General features: G+C 42.6%; 1 protein-coding gene across 1 annotated transcript in view; it reads left to right on the plus strand.

Moving 5' to 3' along the window:
• The first annotated feature begins 11,928 nt into the window (after window positions 1–11,928).
• The window catches only part of LOC124615580 (laminin subunit alpha-1-like), a 1,154,169-nt gene continuing 1,148,734 nt past the window's right edge, over window positions 11,929–17,363 (plus strand). Inside the window, exon 1 of the mRNA XM_047143565.1 lies at window positions 11,929–12,072. Within this exon, the coding sequence (XP_046999521.1) occupies window positions 11,979–12,072 (94 nt within the window). The 5' untranslated portion in view covers window positions 11,929–11,978. The remainder of the gene's footprint in view (window positions 12,073–17,363) is intronic.

Genomic DNA, 17,363 nt, shown 5'->3' on the forward strand with positions numbered 1-17,363 from the left:
CTTCTGTCGTTGTACTAGCCATAGACTTAATTTAGTTGTGAATGATTTGAACACTTTACCAGAGGTTAGAAATGCCATTGGTACTGTCAAAGAAGGAATTTCTTTTTTCCGGGGGAACACGCAAAGGTAAGTCCCAGTTGGGAACCTTCAAAAACTGTGTGAGACACGCTGGTCTGAGAAGCATAAGTCTATAAGGAAATTTAGTGATAAGTTTTTAGAAATTGAAGCATTAGCAATTTTACATAAAGAAGGAGATCGTGAAACTAGGCAGAAAGCCTGGCAACTTTACTGCACACTTACTTCTACAACATTTATTGATACATTAAAAATCATTGCAAAATATTCAGCAAAACTAGAACCTGTCACCAATATTCTACAATCAGTAAACATTAACTTGTTAGAAGTTTAAGATCACATTCAAGGAATTGTAAAAAGGTTATTGGATGACAGAGAAAATGCGGAAGCCGAATTTGAAATGATAATGAAATGTGCTGAAAGCAACTCTAGTGCACTTGGAATAGATGTCACTGGCATTCGACAACCGCGAGTTGTTGCGCGACAAATGCATCGTTCAAATCTCCCATCAGTTTCTGTCACTGAGTACTACAGAAAATCTCTCTTTATTCCATATTTGGATTCCCTAGTCCAGTCCTTGCAAGAACGGTTTTCAGAAGAAAACAAGGCATCTTTTGAGATTTTCTGCTTGCACCCAAAGGTAATGAAATCCCAAAGCGACCTAGATATGAAAAGGATAATTGAAAATATCAAAAGATTTTATTTACAAAACAGAAAGTAAAGCCCTGTTTTTTTCACTTTTCAGAGGACTAACAGAGAAAAGTGTAAATAGCAAGAAAATGTATTAAGGCAGGCGAAAATGAACGATTTATTCTTACTTAAAAAGCGAAAATAATTTATTTTTACCTATTTAACAATCTGAAATTGTTATTAATTATTTTAAGCACCTATTAACATCTCTCAGCAGTGGTGCACTTACTGACATGGCGTTGTGCCTCAAGATGTGCATTTACGAGAGCAATTCAGAATATTCCCACAACATTAACTCTTAAACTGAGACACCTTAACAGCAAATGTGTGAGAAACAGCGAATTCATCTAAAACCGATTTAGCTGACACTAGGGCGTCTGCCTGTAAGAATACGGCATAGCACACGAATCCAAACTTTCCAGAGCTGCCAAATTTTATTCGGAAATGCGTTTCCAGTTTCATTTGTCTCCTCTCTATGGTCATGTGATCATGTGGAGTCGCCACACTGGGACCAAGTTTGAAACAGTTGCCAGCTGCCATTCACATCAGTATTGCAAGCGGGGGTACGCCATTGACTATCCAGGCATTTGATCGATATGGCATATTGTAGAGAGATGGTAACTAATAAGTGACTGATGATTAATGAGACAATGATGGCTTGTTTGTGATAGTTTGATAATGACTTAGAAATGAGTGGTCTCAATCCCTTAGGAGTCACAAGGGCCACCTGTGTTTCTAGGCTTCGTTACTATAATATATCCCGGATGTGCCAGTTTCCAAACATACAGGAAAGATAAAAACTGATTTTCAGCGTCTTGAAGGCCTGGTCAGACACAACGCCTGTGCGGGTCAGGTAAGGCGGATGACCGGGGCAAGGAACGCCGCACAGGCAAAAGCGGTTGCTGCTACGTCAGCTGTCACACCGTGGAAACGGACGGAACCTCATCACATAGCAGCCTGCACGAGTAGCGTGGTATCAGAGATCTGCCTCGCGCCGTTGCTGTCAAATGCGCCAGCAAATGCAAACAGCCGCTCCGGGCTGCTGCGAATCTGTCTCGATGTCAGCCGGTGCGGCGAGCCGGCCAGAGTGGCGCTCTGTGTGACCGACACCTGTATGCGGCCTGGCCGTTGCCTTTGCCGTTGCCTTTGCCGTTGCCGTTGCTGTTCAAGGCCACAGGTGGGGCCGCCAGGCCGCGCTCTTTCTGACCAGGACTTTAAGGCCGGTTGCACTCACAGCGGATATTTTCCGCCAGGTCAGTTGACCGTCGCCATTGTCAGAAGTCCAGTGTTTACACACACGGCGGTAAAATCACCGTCGCCACTGCACGAGTCAGCAGATTAAAGGCAATGTACTTTCATCATCAAACTCATTCACTTAATTTTAATGTGTTACGTAAATTATTCATTGTTTTTAAACGTACAGTTTTGTTTGAAATGAACAGACAGTAAAATCTAAGTATTGTTATTGTGTCGATTAATGAAAAGGAGATCATCGTCCAATTAATTTAAGAAGAGGGGAGGCTGGAGCTTTCTAAACGTTGTTTGGAGGGAAGGATGACAAGATATCCTTCAGTTACTTCGAATGTCGATTTTTAATAGCAGGAAAACAAGTAGTTCAGAGCGAAAATGCTAAGGACAGGACCAAGCGAAAATGGAGGCAAAATGTACAGTCTGCTAATGTAAAAACAGGTTTTACTATAGTTATAATGTTAGTTTTTTATGTTCATAACTCTGGCATGGTACTAAAAGTGCATCAGTATTTCTAAATTGCATATAAGGGGAAAACATCTGGTTTATCATGAAACGACAAATGCTCTTCGGAGAACAATAGTAATTCAGTAAGCATATTAGAATGCGTAGGCCTATTCCAAAATAGAGCTGTATCGCATGAAAGAATCGTTCTTAGTTAGTACACTAAAAAATGGTTCAAATGGCTCTTAGCACTATGGGACTCAACTGCTGAGGTCATTAGTCCTCTAGAACTTAGAACTAGTTAAACCTAACTAACCTAAGGACATCACAAACATCCATGCCCGAGGCAGGATTCGAACCTGCGACCGTAGCGGTCTTGCGGTTCCAGACTGCAGCGCCTTTAACCGCACGGCCACTTCGGCCGGCTAGTTAGTACACTACGCACGTGCAGAACACTATTGTTTAGTGCATAAAAGAAGCTTTCACAGTAATGTAAGTGAATTTGACCAGGTTTACGCAGTTGAGTGTAGTGAACCGTTTTTTTTCTGGATTGTTAATTTAAATCCAAATGCGTTCACTGCATGAGCGCTTAAACAATAATTATTATTGGTAAGAAAACAATTTATTGGCAGAATATGGTGAAAATTTTTTGCCCCTACTGAGACAAAAACCTGCGGGCGCCCCTGCTACCGATTACTATTTCGTCTCTGCCTGTCCGCTTTGTGGACCACCATTGTTGTCGTTCTGATGTGCGTGTCCGGTTTGCGCCGTTATTTCACGACCCGCTGTTAATGGCTGCTTATTGTGGCCGTGTCCGTTCTTATTCGCGGACTGCGAGCCATTGTTGCCACTGCTGCTTTTCGCATCTCCTTGTAATAGGTCCGTGGTATGTTCGTTAAATTAATGTGTTTTTTGAAATACTTCCTAAGCTCACCCTGCTTTGGGTTTTTAATTTCTGGGATGAAGACCTGTTTTCCAAGACGGTCTTGTATGCCCACTGACCAGTACTTGGCCAGAAAAGCCTTTTCAAATTGTTCATAATGTGTACAATTCTCTGCGGCTTCAGTAGCCCATAAAGCACCATCTCCTTGCATATTTGAGGCAACGAATTGTATTCTCTTGTCTCTCATTCCATGATCTGGCCAATACGTTACGGAATGAACGTATAAAAACTACGGGATGTACTTGTTTTTTGTCTGGGATAAAGACCTGAAATTGCCTGTTTTAACAGGCTTACTTCCTGAAAGATCTCTGTTAAGGTTGCACCTGCCCCAATCTCATTATGCGGTTGTCGTACTGTGGAGTTTACAGGCTGATACGCTTCAAAGTACGTCCCTGGGCTTTGTGGACCTACAATGGACGCGTCCTGCATTTGCATATCGATAGTCGGTGCTGCTCGTGAAGGCTGTGGCATTGTTTCCACCGCCCGTCGCACGTCTCTTACCTGTGACGAAACTTCGTGGAAGGACGTGATGTATCATGTGCTTTACGTGGTCTATTATAGAGCGGAGCGTTTGTTTTGGCTTGCTGAGCTCGGCCATCGCTTCGCTCCCAGCGCTTGTATTGCGCCTTTCCACTCTTAATTTATTTTATCTTTCTGCTGAAGCCACTTGGCGAATTCGGTGTTTAATTTTTTCACTCTGCTCATCTGGCCTGGTTCTTAACACTTCTTCTGTTTCTACGGTCAGGCTGTCGCCACGTTTTGTTAATTTGCGCATCGTATCTTCCATCATCTTCTGTGCTGATTGTATTGTTGCCACATCTTTCGATAGTTTGGAAACAGTCTCTGGTAAATTCTTATATGCCCCCCTTAGGCTGCTAATTTCGGATGCTATTGTTCCTAAACCAGTGTTTAATTCTTCTACTAATTCCTCATTTACCTGAGTGAGTTGAGATGTCAGCGCTACATCTCTCTCAGCAAGAGTAGTATTTATGCTTGAAGCGAGCGCTTCATCTCGTGCATTAAACAACTCATCAATTTTATTGAATAACAGAGAAAAGGGATCTACGCCGGGAGGAGGTATTTGCTCGGCACTTTCAATTGCTTGTGCCTACTTATTAGCTTCTGTCCCACATTTTCAGCATCGGATTCTGTCAGCGTCGGATCGGTACTATTGTTTTCGCCATCGATGCTATTTTCAGAAACAGCATCATCTGCGGAATCCATATTTTCAAATTCACCTATCTTTGTAGTAACACAAATTGTAAATATACTTTGAAATAAAATCTCTCGACAACACACTGAATAGTTAGCGCAAATTAACCAGAAACGAACTGTTGTATTACTAAAATGACAATGTGAATGCTTGAAACTAAAACAATCCACTATCACTCGTTCTCATATGGTTTGCGCGCGGCGGAAAAGTAGCCATCTTAGTATAGCGCTTAGCAACAAAGCCTACTGCAATTACAAACTACTCAAAATGCAGAAAATTCAAAATTGACCATGAATTAAATGAACTACGCGTTGCAGACTATGAAAGCAAAGGCAACTGGTAACATTTTTACTTCTGGATAATGAAATTATTCATTTCGCCAACCAGCATCAGACAGCCATCGGACCGATGAGAACGTTGACCGACGGCGTTGTTTAGAGGCCAGTGACCGATCTAAAAGCTACGCAGTTTGCGTAATTACATTGGCCCGATACTGATAGAAAAGACCGGTAAACGAGATTTCATGGACACTGGAATAAAAGTTTGATAAAGTAATAGCTGGCTGAACACTAGTAGCGTTTGGCTGTGGCCACCGAACAATTCGTCGGCAACTCTCCTTCGCTGCAGCCTGAAAAAGTTCTCAAATGCAGTATAATAATTTGATATTTGGAATTAATGAAAAAGGAAAGTGATTGTTAATTTAAACACGGTTATTTTAATTAAATTAGCGCAACTATTTAATTCAAAGTTATAGATATGAGACCGACTCTTACATTTTGTGAAACAGCCATCGAAAACAAACGAAACCAGAGACAGCGAGACAGCTCACAGCTCCTGCCTTTATGTAATCCAAAAACAATTTACGGCGACTGCCTTCAGTTTGCTTTACAGTACCGATACATATACATTTCTGCACCGGAACAGCAAAAAAAAAAAAAAAACACACATTCCTTACATTATATCGTGACCTTTCCTCCTTACTTTACAGGTTTATTTAGACACAGAAAATTAATTCTTAATATATTTTAGCCTTAATTAAAAGATTGGGACATATTCTGTTAATTATTCAAGAAAAGCAGCGTTTTAATGGATGCACGGCTTCCCGTGTGAAAGAGCCCTAACGCTTTTCTGTTAGGTAAGTAATTGATTCCATGCAAGTAAGTAACTACAACCTCGTAATAGGACGAAGATTTGTATCGAAAGAAATTCGTTTCAGTAATAAGTTAAACGCACTAACATACTTTAATGTTACTTACGTTAATTCCACACCTCTTAATAGATGTTAAAATTACGGACAAGCTCTACCTGTTGTTTGGGAATCTGCTTAGCAGGAACTACAATATTGTCTTTTCGTGTGTATTCCTTTCTTTTGCTGCGTAGTTATTTCCTTTCATTACTTTCACCTCTCTATTTTGGTGCAGTTTTTCTTTTCGCTGTGCAATATTGTAAGCTATTTACATGTAATAACTACTTCAGCAATGCCCCGTTGTTGCAAACAAACCACAGGGATTCTTCAGTTGTCAGCAACTCAAGCAAGTGCATGACAAGACACCAACAGAGAGTTGGGTCATGATTCACTGTTTGGACATCGATGTTGGTTTGAGACACAAGTGCCATCTTTAGACAGCTGTAAACATAGTTTCCTGCTGTTCTGGCGCTTGTTTCAGAATCTATGATATTGGCTTTGGCATGTCAGCAAAATTTCACCGATAACTCAAATTTTCGTTTTAGGCGCCTGACATGTTGTATACTTACATTCCACACTTCTAAGGTGAGTTGGAACATTGACTTCGCTCCAGACCCCAGCGTCCAACGTTGTTACCTTGTCTGGTTTCGACTGTTGAGCAAGAATATGCTACCATTACTTCTGAGACACTCATATACTTCACTGAAAGTGTCCTCAGCAGAATTCAAGCCGTCATAAGGGCAAAGGGTGGACAGAGCCCACATTAACGTCCACCGATAGGTGAACGCCGGCCGCGGCGACCGAGCGGTTCTAGGCGCTTCAGTCCACGACCGCGCTGCTGCTACGGTCACAGGTTCGAATCCTGCCTCGGGAATGGATGCGTGTGATGTCCTTAGGTTAGTTAGGTTTAAGTAGTTCTAAGTTCTAGGGGACTGATGACCTCAGATGTTAAGTCCCATAGTGCTTAGAGCCATTTGAACCCTTTTGATAGATGGACAGGTACATTGCTCAGATAGTGTGCTTCATTGTTTAGGGTATAAAATGCAACCTCATCAGCATATTCCCAAATTTACAACACCCTTGCGTATACACTGATGGGCCAAAGCGTTATGACCACTTGCCTAACAGCTTGTTCTTCCGTCTTTGGAACGAAATAATCACTGATTCTGCGTATCAGGGATCCTGTAATGTCCCCACAGAAAATACCCTCTACCACGCACCAGTTAATCATTGTCAATCAAACCATCCACATTCATTCACTTTGGAAAAGTATCTGATCTGATTTTCTCGTAACATATGCGGCGGCAGCTCGACGACGCCAAAGTATTTTCTAGTGTGTTTATTCTTTGACATAACAGAGATGCATATATGCATTCTCCATGGTTGTTAGAGGACAGCTGCTGGAGTATCGGTTCAGGGATTGACGTGTTTCTGAGAGATGCATATTCTGCTTTTCTTCTCGCTAAAGCGAGCCAATTAACATATGTGCCGCTAGCGGTTTGTTTGAAGATAAAGAGACTGGAAACGGAAAATAATTAAGACGTGGAATCACCGGAGATCTGGACATGTATTGGAGATGGATTTAATACACGATTTCCTTCATAAATAAGGTTTGTGACTTTTTTTGTTCTGGAGTGAATGAACGAATGAGTTTTTTCTGAATCATTTGATGATCACGTTGGCCCTGTAATTAGTGGGGATGTTTCAGCTGTGTCGAAGAGGGCCTGCAATCACCGAGTCTGTGTTAAATCGTCCAAAAAGGCTTCGTACACATCTGGAATTCGCAATCTTTCGTAAAAGGAACAAATTGTCCACACGATTGATTCTCCCGACTGAATGCAGTGTTTAACAGTAATAATAAATGTAAAGATCTCTTACAGCAAGCCAGCCGCTGATTACCAAGACGAAGGACTCCACCAAAGATTGTATTTGGCTGATTTCACGTAATGAAATATTATATTAAAAACTGTACATAGATAAAGGAGAGAAAGACAGAGAGCGAATGAAAATAGAGATAATACTAATAATCCTCCATTAATCTAACTTTTCGCCTGTCTTATCACGGATCAGCCAAGAAATGGGAGGCCCTTACTTTACTGTATAGATTTGTGTGTGATGGTGAAGGGATCTTAAAGGCAACAGATATACGTCTATACAGACAAGACATTACACGGAGTTAGTGGCTAGCTGCATTCATCATCTATTCTTAGATGAAGAGACGGCAACTTATTATCCCGAACAATTAAGAAAAATGTTAAAATCCCTCTGTTTGTCGTTAGGTTTGTGGAAGTATGTGACATTGGATGTCTACGCACAGGTCATATAATTCGTGTAAATAGCGGGTCGCCGATTTGAGTACGCAATGATGGTGATAGCGACACAGATGGGTGCTATAGGACTTACATTAGGCGAATTTGGTAGCCGAGACATCATCGAAAGTCCACTATACTGCTCCTCAAACCATTGTAGGTCGGTTCTGGCTCCGAGACATCGACAACTATGCTGCTGAAAGACGACATTGCCGTCAGGGAAGACATCACGCATGAAGGGATGCAGGTGGTTCTCAGCTGTCAGCGTGTCTTCGATCATTACTACAGGTCCCACGCAAACGCAGGAGAATGTCTCCTATAGCATAATACTGCTCCCACAACCCTTCGTCCGTACTCGGCAGCACGCTGCACGTTTCCAGCTGTCGTTCTACACCAACATCTACATCTACATCCATACTCCGCAAGCCACCTGACGGTGTGTGGCGGAGGGTACCTTGAGTACCTCTGTCGGTTCTCCCTTCTATTCCAGTCTCGTATTGTTCGTGGAAAGAAGGATTGTCGGTATGCTTCTGTGTGGGCTCTGATCTCTCTGATTTTATCCTCATGGTCTCTTCGCGAGATATACGTAGGAGGGAGCAATATACTGCTTGACTCTTCGGTCAAGGTATGTTCTCGAAACTGTAACAAAAGCCCGTACCTAGCTACTGAGCGTCTCTCCTGCAGAGTCTTCCACTGGAGTTTATCTATCATCTCCGTAACGCTTTCGCGATTACTAAATGATCCTGTAACGAAGCGCGCTGCTCTCCGTTGGATCTTCTCTATATCTTCTATCAACCCTATCTGGTACGGATCCCACACTGCTGAGCAGTATTCAAGCAGTGGGCGAACAAGCGTACTGTAACCTTCTTCCTTTGTTTTCGGATTGCATTTCCTTAGGATTCTTCCAATGAATCTCAGTCTGGCATCTGCTTTACCGACGATCAACATTATATGATCATTCCATTTTAAATCACTCCTAATGCGTACTCCCAGATAATTTATGGTATTAACTGCTTCCAGTTGCTGACCTGCTATTTTGTAGCTAAATGATAAAGGATCTATCTTTCTGTGTATTCGCAGCACATTACACTTGTCTACATTGAGATTCAATTGCCATTCCCTGCACCATGCGTCAATTCGCTGCAGATCCTCCTGCATTTCAGTACAATTTTCCATTGTTACAACCTCTCGATACACCACAGCATCATCAGCAAAACCAAAAAGCCTCAGTGAACTTCCGATGTCATCCACAAGGTCACCTCGACGACGGCGTTCGTGTACGCGACCATCGACCTAGTGTAGCAAAAATATTATTCACCCGAAGAGGCAACACGTTTCCATTGGTCGACGGTCGAAGGCCGATGATCCCTTGCCTACTGCAGTCGTGACTGACGATGTCATTGGGTCAACACGTGAACACGTAGGGGTGGTCTGCTGCAGAACTCCGTGTTCAGTAACGTACGATGAACGGTGTGCTCCAAAACACTTGTGAGTGCACCAGCACTGTGCTCTTTCGGCACAGATGCCACAGCCACCATCCGTCCTACTTCACAGAGCTTAGAAGCCTCAGAACCCCATGTTCTGTGAAGAGTCGTGGACGTCCGACCATTTAGCGCCTAGTGGTAGTTTCACTGTCCTTCTACATCTTTCTGTAGATGCTCACGGCAGTAGCACGTGAACACACGACCGGCCTCGGCGTTTTCGAGATACTATTTCACAGCCTCTGCGTAATAATGATCTACCTTTTGTCAGAGTCGCTTATCCCAATAGATTTCCTCATTTTCAGTCCATATCTTCACTGGTGTGAGACCCGGTCCGTGTCTGCTCCGCTTACGTACTAGCTACCGCGTCACGTGCCCTCAACCCCACCAGGCGGCATCCAATGCCGAGGTGGGCCGTCCTCATAATGTTTTGCCTCATAAGTGTACTCATCCTGTGGTCGCATGTCCACGGACTGATTTTACTTTAAGGTGTTCTCGTTACTGTTGTTATGATCCTCTGTCCGAAGGCTGGTTTGATGCAGCTCTCATTGCTGTTCTATTCTAAGCAGGCCTCTTCATCTCAAAACAGCTATTGCAACTTACATCCTCCTGAATCTGCTACTTGTATTTATCTCTTGGCCTCCCTCTACCATTTTTATCCTCCACACTTCCCTCTAATAGTTAACTGGTGATCCCTCGATGTCTCAGAATGTGTCCTATCAACCGATCCCTTCTTTTGGTCAAGTTGTGCCACATATTTCTTACCTCCCCAGTTCTGTTCAGTACCTACTCATTAGTTACGTGATCTACGCACCTGGTCTTCAGCATTCTTCTGTAGCGCCACATTTCAAAATCTTCTATTCTCCTCTTGTCTGAGCTGTTTATCGTCATTTCACTCCCATGCATGGCTATGCTTCATACAAATTCGTTCAGAAAACAAGTCACAATATTTAAATTAGCATTCGATGTGAACAAATTTTTTTTCTTCAAAAACGCTTTTCTTGCCATTGCCAGTCTACGTTTTGCATCGTATCTACTTCCGCCGTCACCAGTTATTTTGCTGCACAAATAGTAAAACTCAAAGACTACGTTTAGAGTCTCGTTTCCTAATCTAATTCCCTCAGCATCACGTGGTTTAATTAGAACTTCATTCCATTACCCTTGTTTTGCTTATGTTGACGTTCATCTTACGTTCTCTCTTCAAGACATTGTCCATTCCGTTCAACTGCTCTTCCAAGCCCTTTTCTGTCTCTGACAGATTTACAGTGTCATCTCTGGAAGAACGAATATCATGTGAAATCTATGTAAACGCAGACACCAACCAAATGCACTGCATAAAAGGGCAATCAAAGGAACAGGCAGAAAATTAGATCTTGCTGAGAAACTAACACGGAATATGTATAACAAACGTGTAATATCCTACAAGGCCAAAATCACACACTACAATTCATTTAACACTCTGTGCTTCGGAGTGTGCTTTTTAAATAAAAAAGGACAGTTGGAAGAACTCGAGAAGAAGAAAAGGAAGATTCTCAGGAAAAATCTCGGACTCCAGAAGAGTATTGTGGAACTCCGAAAGATACGAAAAACGAGGAGCCCTACATGTACAGCGGAAAAATCATGAATGCAACACGGAATTGATGGTTGAAGTTTTATGGACACCTAGCAAGAACGGAGAAAACCGACTGAGCAAAAAGATCTGTTGTAATCGTTACGCGCACCTCTTAAGTGGGTAGGTCGAAAGAGATGTACAAGGGACTGGTATTCCACTACAGACAATCCAGAACAGAACAATACAGAAACAAAGTCAACAGCGTAACATAATTTGAAGTGAAACCACTACAAAGCGGGCCCGTAAACACATTTCCTTAAGAAAAAGTAATTTTTTATGTACAACAGTGTGAAATCTTGAAGCTATCGCCTGAAAAATTTTGTTGATATTCATGTTCACTCAACTTTTTGCTCTCTTCCTAATTGCTCAATACTTGCAAGAACTCGGAAAGAACTGCATCACTTTCGACGACGGTTGCTTCGAGTTCCACCCGGACCCGTTGCCGAAATCTTTGCGCATGGTGTGCAGAGTTAATTAGAAGACGTTTTGACTGCGCCATAAAGCACAGATTAATTTCAAAGTTAAGAGACGTTCGAGCCCGTAAATCGTAAACGAACTCACAAGTAGTTTGTGAAGCGCTCAACAGGTAGCGGCGCAGTCAGGCTCCAGCGGTTCCACCGGCTGAGCACAGATGTCTCTGGCCATCCCCGGCGGAAGTGTCGTCTGAGACGAGGCGGACGCGCGCTAAAGGTGAACGCCGGCCGCCTCAGTGCATGCCGCAGCGTCCCACGTGCCTGTGTATTCGCGTCATGACAGATCTCTGATCGGCCCGCGATCATGCACGCCGGTCGACTGTTCGCGCGCTCCTTCGCGACGCTCCTCTGGATTTGTTTCGCTTTCGCCGCACGGACGGCCGCCGAAGCTACGAAAGGTAAGACGCCCTCTACGACGCTCTAATCGAATTCGTCGATTTCAATACCGGTAATTTGGTATTAAAACTTTCTTAGTAACTCCAACAACTAATACTTTCAACAATGATAAATTCATTATACGCCCATTCCATTTCATAGTCAGCCATAATATTACTAGATTTATGTATTTCCCACTGACAATATGCAGCGGCTGCATTTTATATGGACTATGGTCGAAAAAAAATAATGCTTTCTTAACATTTTTCCGGCAATGTCATCCGCCCAGTTATCAGAAACAAACACTATTTTCCACCAGCAACAGCGTTTCGCTGTTACACACAGCATTTGTATGTATTCACTGCCAGTGCGTTAAAGAATGTTCGTTATAAACAATATTTTCTTTTTCAATAAACCTAACTATCGATTCACTAACTGTCAGTTCATTATCTACGTCAAGTGAAACAACAGGTTACTATGCCAGAGACGGCAGTGCGCAGAGATTCTACTTATACTGAATACATTATTTTACTGAATGGGGAAGTGTTACTATATTAACAGTGCTTACAAAATTTAAGTAACAAACAACAACGCTGAACCGCAGGATTAACACAGATGTGTGCCTGATCATGTAAGTTGTCTCTTCGTGACTGGTGTCGCTAAAAACTCCCGGCTTATTGTGCTGAAACAATACTCATTTCATTGCGTACGATCATTAACAGTTGCACGGAAACACCAGACAATCTCCTTAAAGACAGTATCCGTTTCCATGGTAATGTTGACACTGGCTGAGCTTTGAAATGATAGAGGAAGTATGGTTACTCTTGCACACTACAGCGATGGTCATAAAAGAGACTACGAAGAAAAAGCGAAAGTTTTGTTCAATGGTTAACAATACACCATTTTCTCCCATTCGTGATAACTCAATAAAGACAAAGCTTCATGTTAGCCAGCACTTGACTTCGTTGCATGAAAACACAGCAACCAGTCACCGTTGCTGAAGCTGTTACTGCTATAAACGCAGTGCGTCTTATTGCTCTCGGTAACAGCAATGTCATAAAAATTGTGCTGTTCGTTTGCAAAAAACAAAAATAAATATAATTTTAGTGGCTGAACAACTAAAGTATGAAAATCAAAAATTTTGCACAGATACAGTCGCAGAATTTGTAGGACCTGTCGTGTCGGAGAACATGACGGACAAGAGCATTCTGGTATCTGGTTTGTCACGTTAGGGTGATAGCTATTGTCGAACATCTTTTACTACCGACGAAAGTACACACAGCTGTCACTCCTTATACTACTGTCTCCTGTTTATGAAAAAAGGTTATTTTTATATTTCTATCCCTGCTTCGATTGTAACACCCAAATACATAACAAAGGACAGAGAATTTTGTGAAACATGTATGTCAGTTATTAGCTGCACTCAATGTTTGTTACAGTTCTGTACTGCACAAATAGACCTATTTATATGTCTCTGTAATGTGTGCAGTCTCGACAAACTTATAGTTTTAAGTCTGTAATAATTGAAATGAAAACAGAGCGTGTTTAATATGCGAATTATTTTATGGCAAGTTATGCGGAAACCAATTACTCTAGAGTACTTCTACGCACCATTTTAGGAACAATTCCGCGAGAAAATAGCTTAACACGTCCTTCAGGCGTTGACGCCACCTGGCTGCTGTTGCCCCTTGGTTCAGAATCCTCACTCCAGTCAGTGCCTTACTGTACGCACGCCGCCGCACTCTTAGGCCCAGAGCAAGCTATCACCTCTCGCAAGGCCGTACCTCAAGAGCTTTCGGACAGCAGTAATTGCCGAGTGCGCGCAGCAATCATGTCGTTTACAGTCTGGGATAATTATAATGGCGCGGCAGTTAGGTGGGGCAGCGAACATGAGCGCTGACCCGGCAATCCACCATTGCCATTACTACGACCGGAATTTTAATCGTAGCAGCCTGCTCTGCGGACGTCGCTTAGGACTGGCAAAGTAATTCATATTACTTAGTATAACCTATGAAAACTGTTTACTCTCTGTGATCGCAGTCATTTATATTTGTCAGCCACCACTCTCACTTTCTCTCCCCCTACAACTATTCCAATTTGCAGAGATCTGTTCCATTTCCTTCCTATTATTTGTTTCCTATTCGTCCAGTGCATTTCCATTTATCACCCTCAAATTTTTTGCACTATTTTGTAGTCTTCTTTCATCCTTTCTGTAATATTCAAGATATGTAGTACATCAAACATATCACTCATTGAGCAGTGATAAGCTTTCGGTTCACGCTTATACCGTACTTGGGAGGACGACGGTTCAATCCCGCGTCCGGCCATCCTGATTTACGTTTTCCGTGATTTCTCTCAAGGCAAATGCTGGGATGGTTCCTTTGAAAGGGCACGGCCGATTTCCTTCCCCGTCGTGAGACCGATGACCTCGCTGTCTGGTTTCCTCCCCCAAAAATAACCCAACAACGTACTTGGGAAATAATACGCAACAATCGACTGACGTGCGTAGTGGATAATTATGTAACTGAAAGCATCAGAAGGCAAGTTTTAATCCAGTGGAATATCTCAGGAACCGGCAAAGCACCCATATTTACTCTCCTCCATTTCTGTGTAAGGGTATTACTTGTCAGTATGCTTCACATGTTCCCTAGCTCGCCGATTCTGTGAAGAACCTTCTTACTTATTATATCATCAGTCCCTCTACTTTTCAGCCTCCTTCTATAGCACAACAAATCAAACGCTTTGAGTCTTCCCTTTGCGGTTTTCCATGATTCACGTCCACACACTGTTGTGCACCAAAGGTACATTCTCAGAAATATCTTCCTGATGTTAAAGCCGATGTTTGATACTGGTAGCTACTTTAAACCTGGAGAATGCCCTGTTTGCCTGCGTCAGTACGTTTTTGACGCTCGCCTTGCTCTGTCTGTCATGTGTTATTTTCCTTACAATGTAGCAGAGCTCATTCACGTTAACTACTTGGTCCAGGGTTCGGTTCAGAGGGCGATAAAATTTTGTTGCTGTCCCCCTACCACCTCACAAATATTACTTCCGGTGACACATATTTTTAACATGCCACAAAGTTTAATAATATTAACAAAAAATACATGAAATGTACTAATATAATAATAAAAATAATAAACATTAGAAACATAATTAACAGATGAAAGCGTACTGAAAGAAAAGTTCAAAGACCGAATAATTGAAATTGGAACGTGGTCCTCAGATAGCCAATTGGCAGTAAAAAAAATAAATAAATAAATAAAAAAATTCTTCACATAGTAATTTAAACAACTGATTGACATCCTAGACAATTCCGCCATTCGCCGGTGTGGCCCAGCGGTTCTAGGCGCTCCAGCCTAGAACCGCGCGACCGCTACGGTCGCAGGTTCGATTCCTGCCTCGGGCATGGATGTGTATGATGTCCTTAGATTAGTTAGGGTGAAGTAGTTCTAAGTTCTAGGATACTGATGGCCCCAGATGTTAAGTCCCATAGTGCTCAGAGCTTTCTTTTTTAATTCCGCCATTTAAATTCCAGCAATACGTGAAACGCGTTTCCACGATGAAAACCATTTCGACTCTGAAAACTTCCGATTTATTAGAGAGCACTTGTCTGCAAAAGGCAGAGGTGCCGAGTTCGAGTCTCAATCCGGCACACAGTTTTAATCTGTCAGGAAGTTTCATATCAGCGCACATTTCGCTGCAGAATGAAAATCTCATTCTTCAGATTTATTACTTGAAGGCAGACTAATCACAAAAATTAAAGGCACTTTACCAGTACTTGGAACTGCCTTTCCAGATAGGAAAAAGATTTTATATTCAGTCATCACTTTCCATCCCCTTGTGAAAGCCCTTACAGTGAAACCAAATGACGTGCCTTGGTAAACCCTCGTGTTCCCACTAACAGAAATACCGAGAAAACCCTCACAAAACAAAAATATTTTGGGTAGCACGAGATGAAACTATAAGCAAGATCTCCAAACAGTGCGTGAAAATCTTGTTAGTTGGCTTTAATGCAGGGGTTGGCCTGGAGACAAAGATCAGTAGCAGGATTTCATCCAGCGCATCGGCTGGCGAATAAGAATTGAGAATGTCTAAAGTGCTTTTGTAAGTCAATGGCGCTGAGTGTTATGTCTACACAGTTTGCGAGACACTGCGCGAAATGAAAATCTGGGAATCACCTAACCCATTATTAAGGAAATTCCAGATTGATCATGTTGCAGTTTCCGCAAAGAATATGCATGAGATTCAGAATGTCCGAGTACGGAAGGGAGTCGTCGCTTCGGATCACTACTTAACACAAATCAGAACAGGGTTCCAACCAACCAGATACATACGAAAGTGAACTTGTTACAAAGAGTTGACACTGGCTGCCTGAAGAAGAACGCCGGGGCTTTCGCTCGTGACGTACAAGAACGAGATCTCAAGGAGTGGCCAGACCTCCGCAGCACGTTACAGAGGTCAGCCGTGAAATTAGGGCAGCTACCCGGCTCAAAACAGTCCGCCTCCAGAAGCGTGCTCACGACAAAAGCAGGCTCATAGAAATACCGCAGGATTTCCATAAAAACAACACCCAAATTTTCTAAAAGATATCCGGGAGGATTTCTCTGAGCACAAACCACCAACTTGAGTATTGCTCATCAGTGTGGGATCCGTACCAGGTCAGGTTGACAGAGGAGATAGAGAAGATCCAAAGAAGAGCGGCGCGTTTCGTCACAGGGTTATTTGGTAAGCGTGATAGCTTTACGGAGATGTTTAGCAAACTCAAGTGGCAGACTCCGCAAGAGAGGCGCTCTGCATCGCGGTGTAGCTTGCTCGCCAGGTTTCGAGAGGGTGCGTTTCTGGATGAGGTATCGAATATATTGCTTCCCCCTACTTATACCTCCCGAGGAGATCACGAATGTAAAATTAGAGAGATTATAGCGCGCACGGAGGCTTTCCGGCAGTCGTTCTTCCCGCGAACCATACGCGAGTGGAACAGGAAAGGGAGGTAATGACAGTGGCACGTAAAGTGCCCTCCGCCACACACCGTTGGGTGGCTTGCGGAGTATAAATGTAGATGTAGAATGTATATTCGTCAAATTAATGGAAAATCAAAGACAAAAAATAAAGGGACTGTATGATACTAGCCGATAACTTTAAAAATTTACTGAATTTTGATCGTTCAGTATAAAGACTACATCTTGAAAAACCTATGCCAAATACACTCTCTCATCCCCCGACAACTCAGAAATAAAAGAAGTAATTCAATAACTAAAAGTAACAAAGCGTCTGTAGAGGATGTCATAACAGCAGAAATGTTAAAAATAGGAGGAAA

The sequence above is a fragment of the Schistocerca americana genome, chromosome 5, assembly GCF_021461395.2.
Source record: "Schistocerca americana isolate TAMUIC-IGC-003095 chromosome 5, iqSchAmer2.1, whole genome shotgun sequence".
Lineage (NCBI taxonomy): Eukaryota > Metazoa > Arthropoda > Insecta > Orthoptera > Acrididae > Schistocerca > Schistocerca americana.